Genomic DNA, 16071 nt, shown 5'->3' with positions numbered 1-16071 from the left:
TTATGATAAGAATATGAATTATACTTAATAAAATGAAGAATACAGTTAAAATGAATTATGGTAATAAAAAGATTAATATCAGTTCCTACAATTAATTGAATAGATTAATATATTTGAAATAAATGATTTTATATATATATATATGTATGTATGTATGTATGTATGTATATGTATATATATATGTATGTATGTATGTGTATGTATTAAATCATACGTTTTCTTAAGTTTTCGCAGGTACTTCCATGTATGGCATTCAGCTTTGTTCGGGTATTTTCCCACATCATTGTACAGAAGCCTGATGATGGCAGATGAGATTCTGCCGAAACGTTGCTACAACTTTAAAAGCACAACTATAATGACGTGGAAAAATACCCGAACAAAGCTGAATACCGCATACATACATACATACATATACATACATACATACATAGATATGATATGATATGATATGTAGTAATTAGGAGATTATATAATTAGAAAGTGATAAAAAGTGATTATACTATGGTAAATTTTTATTATGGATCAAAGGGGAGTAAGCTGAGTGATATATAAGACAAAGGGGCGACACGCTCAAATTGCTAATTAAATTTTTGGAGTTATTAGAATTAAGATGAAACTTACTGAATAATAAATTAAAGTATATGATAAAATAACAAATGTGACCGATAAAAGTATAAAAAGTTTAATGAATATAGAATAAGAAATAAGAATGTTAGATATTATAAAATATGACATGAGAATATTTAAAGAAAAATGAAATAAGTTAAGATATGAATTGAAAATGGATAAAATAAGGGTGAAGAATGTAACAATATTTGAGAATATTTATAGGAAAATGGGAAAAGTAATGAGATGATATGAAATTGAATGTAAAAGATTAATATGTAATTAAGGTCATATTTGTATTGGAATGTGAAAACCTGGAACCACATTGTTCACCAAAAGAGATGTTTTTAAAATATAAAAATAAAATTATTACAAAAAAAGAGATAAGAACAATTTTAAATATATTTTTCACTTCCTGAATAGATTATAAATCAGTTTTTATCATCTGTTACAGAGATACAGAGGGAGAAATACTTGTTATAGGAGATATGACTGAAGTGATAGATTTGAAAGTCGATAAATCTACTCAATGGGGAAAAAAGGAAAGCTTCTAATGGTTCTTTTCTAGGCCTCCCTCAAAAGCACTGTCAATTCTGAGTCCTGGCAAAAACCTCTTTTATTACATTAAAGTGAATTTATTTCATTCACAGTCAGCCAATGGCTTGGCACACAGTCTTGTGAAGGTATACTAATGAGCTCAGACCTTTATCCATCCTGGAATTGTGTCCAGTAAATAGTTCCAAACTCAGTGCTGGCAGGGAAGGGCTGGGTTATACAGACAAATCTCCACGAGTCTGGAACAAACAAAGGAACGAACAAGTGATTGTTTCCTGCAAAAGCCCCTTCGCCTTTTGCTTCTCTTTTAATCCTGATGGGAGGGGCCATTTATCATCCACCCATGACCTAACTCCCACATTGACCTGGAGTTCTTAACTGTGCCTTCCTTTTGGCAGTTCTGCGCATGTGCAGGCTGGGAACTGGTTCTAGAAGCTTCCCTGCCTCATTGCTGTCCAAGCCTGAAGGCAGTTGGTGACTGCCAGCCTGTCCTGGCCACATCTCAGAGCCCTCATCTGAGCCTTCCCCAGCCTCTGGGAATGCCCCAAGTTCCTCCCCAACCTCCTCACTACTGTCCAACTCTGCTGCCAGGTCCATCAGACACTGGTGGGCCACAACACTAATAAAAAGTTTGCTACTCTATGAACACTAGCTTTAGCTAATGTGTCAAAATTGACACATTAGGGTGTGTCAAATTTTTCAGCTTTCAATTTCGAAGCACATCTAAACATTACAAGTGCTCAAAAGTTGTGACTTGCTTTGGGTATTGTAAATATATTTTGGTTACTTTAATATAATTTAGATGTGCTTGGTAAATACTACATAGATATCACTTTTTAACACTTTTGTTTCATTTCACAGGTTCAGCTCTCTTTTTCTTTTTGTTAAAAGTTATTTTGTCTGAGAGGGTTAATACTGTTGGCTTTATTTTCTGTGAGTGTGATAAATGATCTGTAATAGCTTCTAAAAAAAGAAGACTGGGGACATTCACTCATATAAGCAACCTAATTGGGACTGGCAGAGATTTGTTGTCATCTGGACTCCCATCAGTGTGAGACATCCTCAGATATGGCCTACTGTTAAGAGAACAAAGTAGTGATGGTGTTAGAAACTACCCAGCAGCCAGTCTTGCAAGAGACATATATCCAAAAGTACTTGAAAAGTGGGAATGAAGGAACAGTTCTGTTGTGACCCCTGTTGTAAATTCACAAGTGACAATTTTGAACAAGATCCAAGAGAGCTGGGATCAAGCCAGAAACATATCTCTTGGTAGTGGAAAGCTAGATGTCAAAAGAGACTTTCACAGTAAAATTTGACAAACTGTTTGACATCCTCAATTGCAAGTGTCAAATTGTTCTGTGTGCCGAATTTGGCTGCCTTGCTGGCTGCAAAAAAGAAGTGCACATAACTGCACCTTCCCTAAGGAGGCAAAGATACAATTGAAGGAATTTGCTTTTGTTAAAGGTTAGAGAGACAAGATTGGTTCTTTTGGATCACACTAGATTGGTTTGCTAGGTGTGTCTGAGCAGAAACGACTTGTCAAAAGACGAAAGCGGCAAGACAATGAGAGACAAAGTCTTGCTAAGGGTAAGCAGAGAAGTATTCTGGACATTTCAATACTAACAAATGAAGTAAGTATCTCTTATGATGAAAATGAAGGACAGACCACTGATGATTAAGAGGAATGTGAGAGAAGTTATGAAGATGCTTTACAAACACATGTGCCCTCTACTTTGAAAGAAAAGACAGAATACAACAGATTAGAAATAACAAATGTTGCTATGCAGAGCATAAGATGCAGTATTGGTCTACATGCCACTACTGCTATTACCACAGCCGCCTTAGTAGATGCTGGCTTGATCACTGAAGAAGACAAAGATCACTGAATAAGAAACTTGTAGTTGACCACAATAAATTCAAGAGAGCCCAGGAAAAAATTATGAAGTCCCTAGAGCAAGAATGGGATGAGCTCTGTAAGAAGAGCGAATAGAATGCATCTTCTTCGATGGCCGTATAGACGCAACTAAAATTATGCTGAAAATAAAACAATTCAGAGGAGCAATTCCCCTGGTTAACAACTGCAAAAAGGCTTTGTCAAATATGGGCTTCAAAACATGGCTTTAAAGGCAAAACTCTCCAATACTTAAGAATCATAGTGGAATAAATAATTGGTGTGTATTAACCTTGCTAGTTCAACATCAAAGTAAAACATTTCTGGATTGAAGGCCTGCATCATGTGTTGTTCCAGCTGCAGCAAGTCGCTGCAAAAGAAGGCTGTTTTGCCAACCATTCAGCGCTCAGCATAGTATGCTTTCAGTGAAAAGATAATACAGACACTCTTGTGTTCAGATGATGTTCAAGAAAGGAGAGCTGGTGGGCAAAAGATCATTAACTTCAGGGGTGCAGATGATGACGTGCTAGGAGATTTTTCTGTATGTGCAAGAAAAAAGCCTTTAATCAATGCCAGAACATCCATTCTGCTGGAGCTGATTGACTGGTCTGAAGGTGTATATGAGCCACCTTTGATGTGCAAACTGACAATATTGGAAATAAAGAAGTTCATTGACAAACCAATGCAAGTACCTCAGAGGCTTGAGAAAAGAAGTGAAGAGGATTGAGCCAGTTTGGAGAATTATTCTAGTCATTGAAAGCGGGGGAGGGCTGTGCTGAATATTTTTTTGCTTTTTCAAATTGCACAAAGAACTACATTGGTTGCAAATGTTTTACAGGATAAAATCCTCTACCCACATGCCTGGTGGATTTTTACAATGTAGAGAAGGTCTGCCAATGCAGGTGTTATTAGCCTTAATTGTAGCATTTGTTCCTAATGGTAAGGACAATATATTTTTATTACTCCTTTTTTGCACTTTGCATAATGGTGCTTATTCCCACAAGAAATAGCATGCTGTGGGTTGCTAGATGTGTTGATAGTTTTGATATTCAAACCACTATATGATTGGTGCCTGCTTATCTGAGGTAATGCCAATGTGAAGATACTTGTTTGTCTATTATGCTCAGGCAAAAGAAGTGGTTTTAAAGATGTCCACAGGTTTGATAATTGGATACATAAATGAATGTTTTCGCTTGTTGGAAGCAGTGGAATGCAGTCTTTTGGGTGATGAACTCAACCCTGCTTACCTTGCATTTTGCCCAGGAATCAGTATCTTTTCTATTTGAGTTAGTTTTAATAGAGTATGATATTACATGTTTTGTTTGTTTGTTTGCCACATCTCACAGTTTAGACAACTGAGCAGCTATGTTATTTGTGGGTATTCCAAGGGCAGAAAGGTAGATTATTGCTGAAATAATAATAATCGAATATCATCGTACATCTTAAGAAGATACTTGGTTGATACCTAGGATGCTGGCAATAACCCATATCAACCATTGGTGCCAATCAATGATATTTGTGATACACTTTTAAATGTTAACTGAGTTTCATGTTTAATGAATAAAAGTATAACAACAACACACTTTACATCCATGAAGTGACATTGATAGGTTGTACCTGCCAAGAAGAATAGTGGGCAAAGGGCTATGGGAAATCAATCAAACTGTAGAAGAAGAAAAACTAAGTTTGATGACTATGTGAATCAAAGTAGAGAAAAATTGTTGTAGGCTATGAAAATGGAGAACATTATCAAAACAACAGAAACAAAGGCAGAATATAAGGAAAAACAGCTGGATGACATTAAATCAAGGGCTTTCAAACTTGGCAAGTTTAAGGCTTGTGGACTTCCACTCCCAGAATTCCTGAGCTAACATGACTGGAGGAGAAATTTTGGGAGTTGAAGTCTACAAGTCTTAAAGCTGTCAAGTTTGAAGACCCCTGGATTAAATGGATGGAAGACCAATCTTTGCATGGACAGCACTTGAAAAACATTGAAGGAAAATGTGATAATTTGACAGTTGTTGATGGGAACCATCAAGAAAGAAACAGGTTTAATATTTGCTGTTCAAGAATAACCACTACAAACTAATGCCATGAAAGCGAAGATACAAAAATCCACTGACAATCCAAACTGCCGACTTTGCACTGACAAAATTGAAACTCTTTCACATTTAATATGTGAGTGCAGCAAAATCATGCAATCTGATTATAAAGTTAGACATGACTGAGTTGCTAAATTAATCCACTGGTCATTATGTACAAAATATGACTTACCTGTAACCGAAAAATCATGGGGAATAAATCTTGGGAACGTAAAGTGGAAAAAGTTGTCGAAAATGAGAAGGTGATGATCTTCAAATACAGACGGATCATCATTTGGAATACAACGCCACATCTCACAGTGGTCGAAAACTGAAGTGTGCAATTTACTATAGCAGGAGACACCAGAGTTGAACAAAGCGAACTGGAAAAAATCATGCAATATCGTGACCTGACCATCGAAACTACGTGTTTATGGATAGAACATGTAACAGTAATACCCATTGTCATTGGGACACTTGGTACCATGTCCAAGTATTTTAAAATATACATCAAGAAGTTGCAGCTTCCTCCAATAACACCTGGGGAACTGTAAAAAAAACCTGTGCTGCTTGGAACATTGTACATTTTAAGAAGATACTTGATTGATACTTAGGATGCTGGCAGCAATCCATATCAACCATCAGCACCAGTCAATGATATTTAAAAATACATTTTTAAGTATTCAGTTGACTTGAGTATCATGTTTAGTGAATAAAAGAGATAACAACAACAATAATAATAATAGTAAATGAAGAAGCTAAAATGTTCTGGGTGTTAGACGTGCCCTAGTCAGATCCCTTAGGAAAGAAAGACCCTCAAACCCCATTTGGGTGAAGTAATAGGTTCTTTTACTAAAGATTGCTGGCTACAAGCTAGAACTAAGATTCCCGTGGAAAAGTATACAATTTTTTGCTCTCATCCCAGCTCTCCCCCCTTGAGAGATCATCACTTCAGCCAATGGAGAGCTGCAAAGGTGTTTTGAGAACCTCTGAAATGTTTGGAGCAATCCACATTCCACTCTCAGGGTCCGTGGCCTTGAAGATTGGCACAAGCTGGTTCTGGATCTCTCTGGTCTTTGTCAAAGTATCATTCCCCTCCTCCCTAATCCCATCATATCCCCTTACATGTTTTTTGCCCATTTGTCCCACTTGTTCCCTCCCCACAGCTTTTGATGTCAGGATGCCAGCAAGGGACCATGCTGAAGATGGCAGAACTGACATTGCGACTTTAGAATTCAAACAGACACACAGCAGCTGCATAACACACCAGACTTAGTAAGTGTTAATAAGAAAGACAAATGTGCCTGGATAGTGGAGATGGCAATATTTGGAGACAAGAGAAGAGAAAGAACTGGACAAGATAATAAAATGCAAAGACCTGCAAATAGAAATGACCGGCAAAAGAAAGCAAAGGTAGTACTAATAGTAATAGGCGCCTTGGGTGCAGTCCCAAAACGACTGGAGCATCACTTCAACATCATCGACATTGCCAATTCACCATCAGTCAGTTGCAAAAGATAGCTTTACATGGAACAGATGTGACATTACTTCTAACATCATAAAATATCAACATCTACCTATCCCAGGACCTTGAGAAAGACTCGATAGGTGGATAAAAATGCCAAATCCAATCTGAATATCTAGCTGACTGTGTGACAGATCAATAATTCCAACATGACTGCAGGTAGTCCTCAACTTACAACAGTTCATTTAGTGACTATTCAAACTTACAACAGCACTGAAAAAGTGATTTATAACCATTTTTACAGATTGATCTAGCATCCCCATAGTCAGGTGATCAAAATTTGGATACTTGGCAACTGATTCATATTTAAGATCGTTGCAGTGTGCTGGGGTCATGTGATTATCTTTTTGCAACCTTCTGACAGTTAGAGTCAATGGGAAGCCAGATTCACTTAACAATCATGTTACTAACAATATCTGCAGTGATTCATTTAACACGAGTGGAAAGAAAGGTGGTAAAATGGGTAAAATTCACTTGCCAAATGTTTCACTTAGCAACAGAAATTTTCAGCTCAGCTCAATTGTCATATGTTGAGGACTACCTATATCTTTATTTTAAAAATTTCTATCTATTTTTCTCTTGTCGGTATCATAGTTTTTCAGAGATAAAATGCAAATTATACATTGCAAATAAAACATACCATATAAAAATTAATTTAAACGTAATTGAAGATTAAAATACAGTGTAAGAGATACAATTGTTGTTTTTTTCTTTTTGCTCTTTTTTAATTGTTCAGTCAGTTGATCAAACCTCTAAGTAACTTTATCATAATTGACTGCAAACATTAGCTGGATTCTTTTCTTTTTTCAGGTGAACTTTCTAGCAGAGATCAGCCTGTAGAATTGCTAAACACATCCAGAGTAAATCATACTACAAGTTCTGGTAAGAGAAAAAGCATTGCATTTTCTTATTTGTTTGTTTGTTTGTTTGCTTGCAGTGAGTTAACAAAATTGTAAGAAAGTATATTTTCTTTCACAATATTCTCACTGCAAATTATAGATTCTAATCTATTCGTCCAAATATATTTTCCTTTTGACTATTTCCATCATTTTGTATGATTCTATTTTGCAAAAGAAATAATATATGGAATGGTAACTGCTTGGAAGAAGTAGATATGACATAGGTGTCTTTAACTTGGTAACAGGTACATCCCAGTTTGTGCACCTACCTATACATACTTTGTTGTTCTTGTGTTCGGCTTAATAGTAGCTGATACTAATTTTTAAAAATGTAGACTATTCTGTGATTGAGGTACTTGTTTCTTCAAGAAAATCCTCAAAATATTTATTTAGTGATTAGCTTTGCAGTAGCTTTAATTTATATTTCTTGCTGATTTTTTGTCATATTTTATAAGGTTTATTTAAATAAATGATAATCACAGTACATATATTACTATTACTAGTAGTTTTTACAGTTAACATAGAACTTCATTATAATGTATCTCATAACAATTGAAGGTGCTACATATGAAAGAAGACTGTTTATTATACTTTATATAAAAAATAGTGTTCTTTTTTGAATTTTGAGTTTAAGAATGTGCTCAAAAACCCTTTCTTGAGAGCTTGCCTGTTCATAATATGATCATTCTGATGCAAATACCATTTTCTGTGAGGCAAATTGATGTGCTGCCTACCATCTCACATAGTACTCAATATTTCTTCCCCAAGTAAATAGGCTCATTTTGAGATATAGCATTGCACTGCTATTATTTTGAAGAAAGTTTTCTTGACAAGCTCTTAAAATGGTTTGGATAGCACTACAGTAAGGTGGGTGCACAGTTGACTAGCCAACTTTAATACAATTCAGATTAGTAGCTCAACATTAGATGGAAAGCAGGAACTAGTGGGTTGTTGCAGGAATTTGTCATAGGATCAGTAATATTCAACAATAATGATCTGGATAATGTGACTGATTGTTTATTAAATTTGTGAATGATAAGAAAATTGGGAGGTCTGCCCAAAACCTAGGAAGTCAGAACAATAGCGACAGCAATAGCACTTAGACAGGAGTGTTAAACTTGATTTCATTGAAGGCCGCATCAGGGTTGTGTTTGACCTTTGAGGGGGGGCATGGCATAGCTAGGGTGAGTGTGGCCAGCTCGATGTCACTTATGTTGGGGGCATCTGTGGTGGCCAAGTGCTAAGGCAGGACTTCCCACAGACTCTCTGTCACTCTCATTATAACCTTCCTTCCCCTTCCCTCTTCATTCTCCTTTCTTCTACTCTTTGCTTATTTTTCATTCCTCGCTCTCTTCCCATTTCCTTCCTTTTCTTTGTCTTTCCTCTTTCCCTTTCTCCTTTCCTGTCCCTTCTTGCATGCTCAAATGTAAAGGGCAAACATTTGTTTTGCTAGCCCTCTGCCAGTGAAAACTGAACCTGGCACGGCCACACACAGCCCTCATGGGGCCTATTTTCAGCTGCAATGGCCTCCTGCAGCTGTTCATTTTTGCTGGCAGGAGAACTGCAGGAGGCCATCATAGCTGAAAATGGAGCCTGGGAGCGCCACTTGCGGTCTTCCTGAGTGAAGCCATCTTTAGATAGTGTCTTCAGGGCTGCCACAGCAAGCTGTGGGAACGGGAGTGGGGAGGTGGAGATAGTGTAGGATATGTAATCATAACAACATTCCTTCCCTTGGGAGTCAAGGCCATCTCACCAGCACCTGGAAAGGCAGGACTGAGAGTTAACTGAAGTTGGGACAGTGGCCTGATTGGACCATGTGATGCAGTTGTGAATGGAGGGGAAGGAACTTTGGTTTTATTTTGGGTGGGGAAAATGCAAGGCTTTCAGATTCAGGTTTCCCCCAGATGTGCCAATGACATCGCTAATAAATGTATACTTTGAAGAAGATAACGGCTTCAGAGTTTTAATTCTGTTGGAGGTTTAACTTGGAACCCTGACACTGCGCTCTGTTTTGGCTGGCAGAGGCACCACAGTCCGATCCTTTGCTGTTTCCAGGGCGGCCCCATGGGCCAGATCTAAGCACCCAGCTGCGGGCTTTGAGTTTGAAACCCCTGACTTAGACTTATATAGTGCTTCATAATGCTTTACAGCCCTGACTAAGTGGTTTAAGAGTCAGCATAGCATTGCCCCCAACAATCTGGGTGCTCATTTTACTGACCTTAGAAGGATGGAAAGCTGAGGCAATCTTGATCCGTTCAGAATCAACCTCCTGACAGTGAATAGTGAGTTAGCCTGCAGTACTGCATTCTAACCACTGTGCCACCAGAACAAATTCACAGCCTAATCGGAGCAGTTTGGAAGACTAGATTGAGGAAAAAAAGATGTTCTTTAACAGGACATGTATTGTACTATATGTAGGAAGAAAAACGTAGACATTGGAGATTCATCTTTTGGAAACAGTATACTTGATAAAAGTGTGTGTGTGATCATTAATAATAAGCTGAATCTGAATCAACACTGTAAGACTAGTGCTAGAATGTTTTCAAGAAGCAGCTAGACAGCCAAATATAGTTTCTATATTTCTGTGTATGGAGATTCTCAGTCATCCAGATCATGGTTGTCCAGAAGGTGCTTTTCAAAAGCAACTGGACCTTTCTTGAAAATATTTTGCTTCTCATTCAAGAAGCTTCTTTAATTCTTCCATTTCTATGTTTTTATATTCTTCTAATATATTCTGTATATTCTCAAATATAATTTGTTTCTGTGATTAAAAAAACTCTATTTATAGGGTAAGGATGGTTTGATGCATTTTTCTTTAACTGAGATATTATATTGCTCTGATTCATCGGATCCTTTGTATTCTTGGTCTTAGGGGCAATTCACTATCTATAATTCTGCATTTCTTTGTCCATAACTAAACTGGTTTCTATTGGGAAAAAAATGATCATCCTAGGTGAAGCCAAGTCCAAAAATGCCAGGGAATTTCTGGAAGCCTGGCACTCTGACAAATTAGCCATCAATAGACACATTGACAATATCTATATGCAAAAGAGACAATCAAAGGGAACAAAATGGGAACAGCCAAAAAGGGAAGAAAAAGACAGAAACACTTCTCCACCAATATCAGCACTCAGTTCAGCATAGATTAACTCCAAGATTAACATCAGACCAACATATAAACAATATCCCAATAAAGAAAGTGCCAAAGAAGCCAACAATAAACAGCCCAACCAAAGAATCTTTAACACAAACACACCACACACACCCAATACTGACAGGGCAAGGTACTAGAATATAAACTGAGATCTAAACCCTCTCCTTACCAGCACAGATGATGTTACAGATAATGAAATGTCTGCAAGAAAACAAGCAAGCCCAGAGAGTACCAAGGACTCTTCATTTCAGCTATAAATATTCCCCTTTATTGGTAGGTTTTTTTCCCTGTTTAATCCTGATATGTCTCCTGGGTACAAATATCAAGAGATTTCCTCCTTTTTTGTACAATGTCAAAGACTCTTTGCAATGATAGAAAAAACATATTACTCCAATGTAACAACCACTGGCTTCCAACAGATGTGCTCAGTATGGATCATGTTCATTATAAATACAGCAACCAAAATCAGATTATTTAATGCCATTGTCATAGTGGAGTGGATAGCCCAACTGCAGAACACTTGGCCAGTTGTCTGTAAGGCACTGCAGGAGGCATGTCAGACATATAAGAAACAAGCTGACAAAAAACATGTGAAGCCAAAATATTTTAAAGTAGGTGATAAGAATTTACCTCTTCATGAAGTACTTACAGTCCACCCAACAATCAAAGAAATTTGGTCCTAAATATGTGGGCCATTCGCAATTGTTAAAGTAATTAACCCAGTACAATTGGAGTTGCCTAAGAATCTTAAACATATTCATCCTGTATTTCACTGCAGCTTATTGAAACCTAAAACTGTCACCCCTTCTCTCTGCACCTGACACCCCTTCTGTGCCCACTCTAATCGAAGGAGAGCAGCACTTTGAAATTAAAGAAATTCCGGATTCCGGGAAACGTAGAGGGAACGTCCAGTATCTTGTTGCCTGGAAACATTTTCCTCCTGCACAGTCCGAATGGGTGGATGCTAAAGATGTCCAGGCACCTAAACTCCAAATCTTTCATAGAAAATATTCCAACAAACCCTGAATGAATCTTTCTTTGTTAAGATGTGTTGTTGATTTTAATTGTATAAAATTTATCTGTATGGTTAACGCCGCTGTTACTGGGGGTTGAATGTCAGTTAGCCTGCTGCTTGCTGCCATGGAAAAGGACAGAAGAGTCAGTGGAGAATTTTTCATTGCAGTGGTCTGGGCTTTGCTTATCTCTTCAAGGTCATTTCTTCTAGCTTTGACACCCTCTGGTTGCCTAGTTAGAAGGGGTTTGGGCTCTACAGTTTGTTTCAATTTGCTGCTTTGTGCACTTCTGCGTCAGATTTTGCCTGAAACTTGTTGCATTCGGTTCGCTCGTTGCATTCGGTTTGCTCATTCGTTAACCGTTAATTAACCCATTCCCTTTGGGCGGTGCGACAATCCATGTTACCAGGTATTGAAGGGTCCCTCAATATTTATGGGAGTCTAATATTTCCTTAACTTCAAAATGTTGTTTGCCTTCCACCATGAATGATTTGGGAACAGGTGGAGGGATTGGCCTCAGGAGAGCGAACACCTCAGGTTTCAACAAACTACAATGAAAAATGGGGTGGAATTTACAAAGGGACTTGGGCAGGTCTAACTCTATTATAACAGGGTTAATGATGTGTTTGATTGGGAAAGGCCCTACAAACCTAGGTCCCAACTTCTTAGAAGGTTTCAGTGACTGTAAGTATTGTGTGAAAAGACGATTCTTTTCTTGTCTCCTTCTCTGGCTTTAGTAAATAACTTGCATATGTCCGGCCAGGTATTTTGTAACTGGCCGATCCAGTCTTTCAGTGAGGGGATCACAGGATCCTTGGTGGGCAATTCGGGCATAGGCTTGAAGTCCTGACCAGTTGCAACTTGGAAAGGGGTGAAACCAATACTGGTATGTACAGAATTGTTGTAAGCCACTTTTGCAAATTGTAAAAGATAGCCCAGTTGCCTTGTTGATAGTTGATGAACTACCTAAGGTACTGTTCCAGAACCAGGTTTGCTCGTTTACACCTCCCCATTTGTTTGTAGATGGTGACTAGAACCTAGTGGTCAGTGCCTAATAAGTCCCAAAAGGCCCTTCAGAACTTAGAAGTGAACTGAACCCCACTATCTGATATGAAACATTGGGGTGCACCATGTAGTTTGTAGATGTGATGCAAAAACAGCTTAGTGAGTCCTCGTTCCGTGGGTGTCTTTTGGCATAGGACAAAAGGCACTTGGTTTGAAAATAAGTCCATCACCACCCAGATTACTGTATTCCCTGTGCTTTCAGGGAGTTCTGCAATAAAGTCCATAGAGATCTCTCTCCAGGGTGCTGACGACTTGCTATAATCTGAAGGAGCCCTGGTGTTTAACCCTGTCTCCATTTGGCAGATGCACACACAAGGCAACTGGATATAGCTTTCAATGTCTTTTTTAAGGGAAGACCACCAGAATTGCCTTTTTATTAAATATCATGTCTTTACAAATCTGAAATGTCCTTCTGCTTTTGAAATCATGGCATGTCTTCATAATCAGGAACCTTTGACTAGCTGACACATACAGTTTTGCTCCTACCCAAACTAGTCCACCCTGGATGAAGCAGACTACTGTGGTTGTGACACCTCATCATCTGTTAGCTCCTTTTTTAGGGCAGAGGCCACATCTCTGATGGTTACTTCGGATGCCAGTTGACAAGATTGAACACTGACTTGATTATTTCTGGTTTGGAGCAGTTGTATAGTGACATCCATGATAGCGCATCAGCTAGGAAATTCTCTCCCCTCCCCGGAATGTAGCACAAAGTGAAATCAAACTGCTGAAAGTGTTGCGCCCAACATGCTTATTTCGGAGAGAGCTTATGTGGGGTTTTCAGTGCCTCTAAGTTTTTGATATCAGTCAACATCTGGAAAAGAATTAAGGAATGTACTCTGATAGCCTCCTTTCCCCTCCTTCATTGGAATGGCAGCATCCCAAAAGGGGACCTGACTCCATCCTACCATGAATTCCATTGACAATTGACTAGATTATTTTGTATAGGTTTGAATAAATCTTCTATGATGCAAAATGGTCCCGATTCTTTGCAACTGACATTTATTTAGATGCAGCAGTAAACATTCAAAAACAAATTGCAATTCCTATCCATGTTATTTTCAAATATCAGTATGCCTTAAAAAGGATACTACTATTGAAAGGATATTTTTAATCATCTTTATGCTTTGCAACATGGAGAGACAGATATATGGTATTTCTAATAGCAGTGCAATGTATTGGATAAAAATGTCAGCTGTCCAGATAGCAAATCCAAAAAGAAAACTCCTGGGACATTGTTCTTCCCAAAAAGTAAAACTTTATTGAGTGCAATACATTGGCACAGAAGAAGCGAAATCAGCTCTTAGTTTCCCATGTGAAACCCATATAATTAAATTTGTTTTCCCCCTTTGGCCATCCCCCTAAAGTTCATTGCGTTACCCAATTGAATCTGCTCCTTTTGTTATGAGTACAGCCTGCATCATTCAAAATACTTGTGCAGCATGACCTTGGAGGTGGCAGCAGGGTCCCACTACCTGCAGGATTATTGACATTCCATTCCCACCCCAGACATTCCAACCACTCCCTTCCCGAATGTTGTCAAGCTGACAGTGAAGAAGTAACTAGGTGAAAGCAAATAACTCTTGACAAAAACTTTCCTTAGCATTAGGAAAAGACTTCAGATCAAAAATACTGTCAACATATTTACTGTAAATAAATACAGTAAATACAGTAATTCTTTTCATGCTACATTCAATTTTAGATAAAAAGTTAAATAATTTTATGCTTGGTATATTGACATTCTAAAATGTGATTAATATTCATAGAATTATTTTCAACACCTTAAGCCAGTGGTGGCTAACCTTTTTTGGCTCCTATGCCAAAAATTGTGCACATGTATGCGCTCGTGTGCCAGCACCCAGAAGTCAATGCGTGTGGCCCCTGTGCACATGTACGTGCCACCCCCTTCCCTCCACTTCACCTCCCAGCTGATTTTCAGCTCGTTTGAGGCCTTTTTCGGCCTCCCAGAGGCTTGAGGAAAACTCCTGCAGCCTTTGCAGGCTGAAAAATGGGCCCATTTTGTCACTTCCGGTATTTTCGGAAATAGAGGAAGTGAAGAAATGGGCCTATTTTTCAGCTTGCAAAGGTTTTCTTCAAGCCTCTGGGAGGCCGAAAAAGGCCTCAAACAGGTCGAAAATCAGCTGTGAGGCATGCGAATGCACAGTGAGGTAACTTTGTCTGCGGCTTACATTCCAACACAAATGGCTCTGCGTGCCACCTATGGCACGCATGCCATAGGTTTGCCATCACGGTCTTAAGCTTTATAAATAATACAATGTTAATAATTTATAACTGCATTACATAAATACAATTTTATTGAAATGACCATTAAAATTAAAATAAAATATCAAGATTTATAACAATAAAAGGGAAAGAAAGAAAGAAAAGAGGCTTTAGTCTGAAATTTACACACTATCATACACTGTTAGGTTTTCAAACTCCAGATTTAACACTATTTAATATAAATCATAGGGCAAATATTTTGTATCTTACCGAATAATAATTGCAGGTGAATTGACTTTTTCTCTTTTATAGTTGATGTGTCTCCAACAGTACCTTTGCAAGTTTCACCTATGGATTTTCACGTGGATCATCAATTCTCCATATCAGTGGCTGAACCTACATTACGTGAACAGCAGCTCCAACAGGAATTGTTAGCCCTCAAACAAAAACAACAAATCCAGAGACAGATCCTTATAGCAGAATTCCAGAGACAGCATGAACAACTTTCTCGTCAACATGAAGTTCAACTACATGAACACATAAAGGTGTGTGATGCAGTTTGAAGGGCAAGGATGTGGGGTATGTGTGCAAGCGTATGGTTCTTATATATTATATTTTTAAAAATTCAATTTTTGTGTGTGTCTGCGTGCTTGCCTCCCTGATTGACTGACTGAGTGGAATATTACTGTTGCTGATATGCAAGAAATTCAGTTTCCATAATGTCTCAGTGAGTAAGTGAACAACGAGAATAAACAGGACTTTACCAAGGGAAATGTTGTGTGGGAGGAAAGGGGAGAGTATTTCTTTCCTCCCCCTCTCCTCTTTTTATTCTTTTTTGTTCTAGTTCAGAAAGATGGTTTCTGAAAACTTAGAACCAGAGTCAGTTACATGCGAAAAACATTGTGAATTTGGCAACTTCTGTTGGGGAGGGTTGTGTGGACAGTTGATTTGATTTTGAGATGTTCATAGACTGGTTGTAGGACAACGTGTCTGTTGATGGAATTGCTTGTGGAGTGCCTGGCTTCGATGAACTCATGAGCACAGCAGGTGTTAGTGTGG

The 16071-nt window shown here is 38.2% G+C and overlaps 1 protein-coding gene across 4 annotated transcripts in view; it reads left to right on the top strand.

Annotated features, from left to right (window-relative positions):
- HDAC4 (histone deacetylase 4) overlaps nt 1-16071 on the top strand; it is a 182694-nt gene that overhangs the window by 35176 nt on the left and 131447 nt on the right. For all 4 annotated transcript variants that reach the window (XM_026707841.2, XM_087919583.1, XM_087919582.1 and 1 more), the window contains 2 exons: nt 7469-7540; nt 15325-15557. In XM_026707841.2, coding sequence (XP_026563626.1) covers nt 7469-7540; nt 15325-15557 — 305 coding nt within the window. The remainder of the gene's footprint in view (nt 1-7468; nt 7541-15324; nt 15558-16071) is intronic.

The sequence above is a fragment of the Pseudonaja textilis genome, chromosome 1 (assembly GCF_049901715.1).
Source record: "Pseudonaja textilis isolate UNSWEBS1 chromosome 1, rPseTex1.2, whole genome shotgun sequence".
Taxonomy (NCBI): Eukaryota; Metazoa; Chordata; class Lepidosauria; order Squamata; family Elapidae; genus Pseudonaja; species Pseudonaja textilis.
The sequence above is the reverse complement of the archived record's forward strand: the minus strand, read 5'-3'. Positions and strand labels throughout refer to the sequence as shown.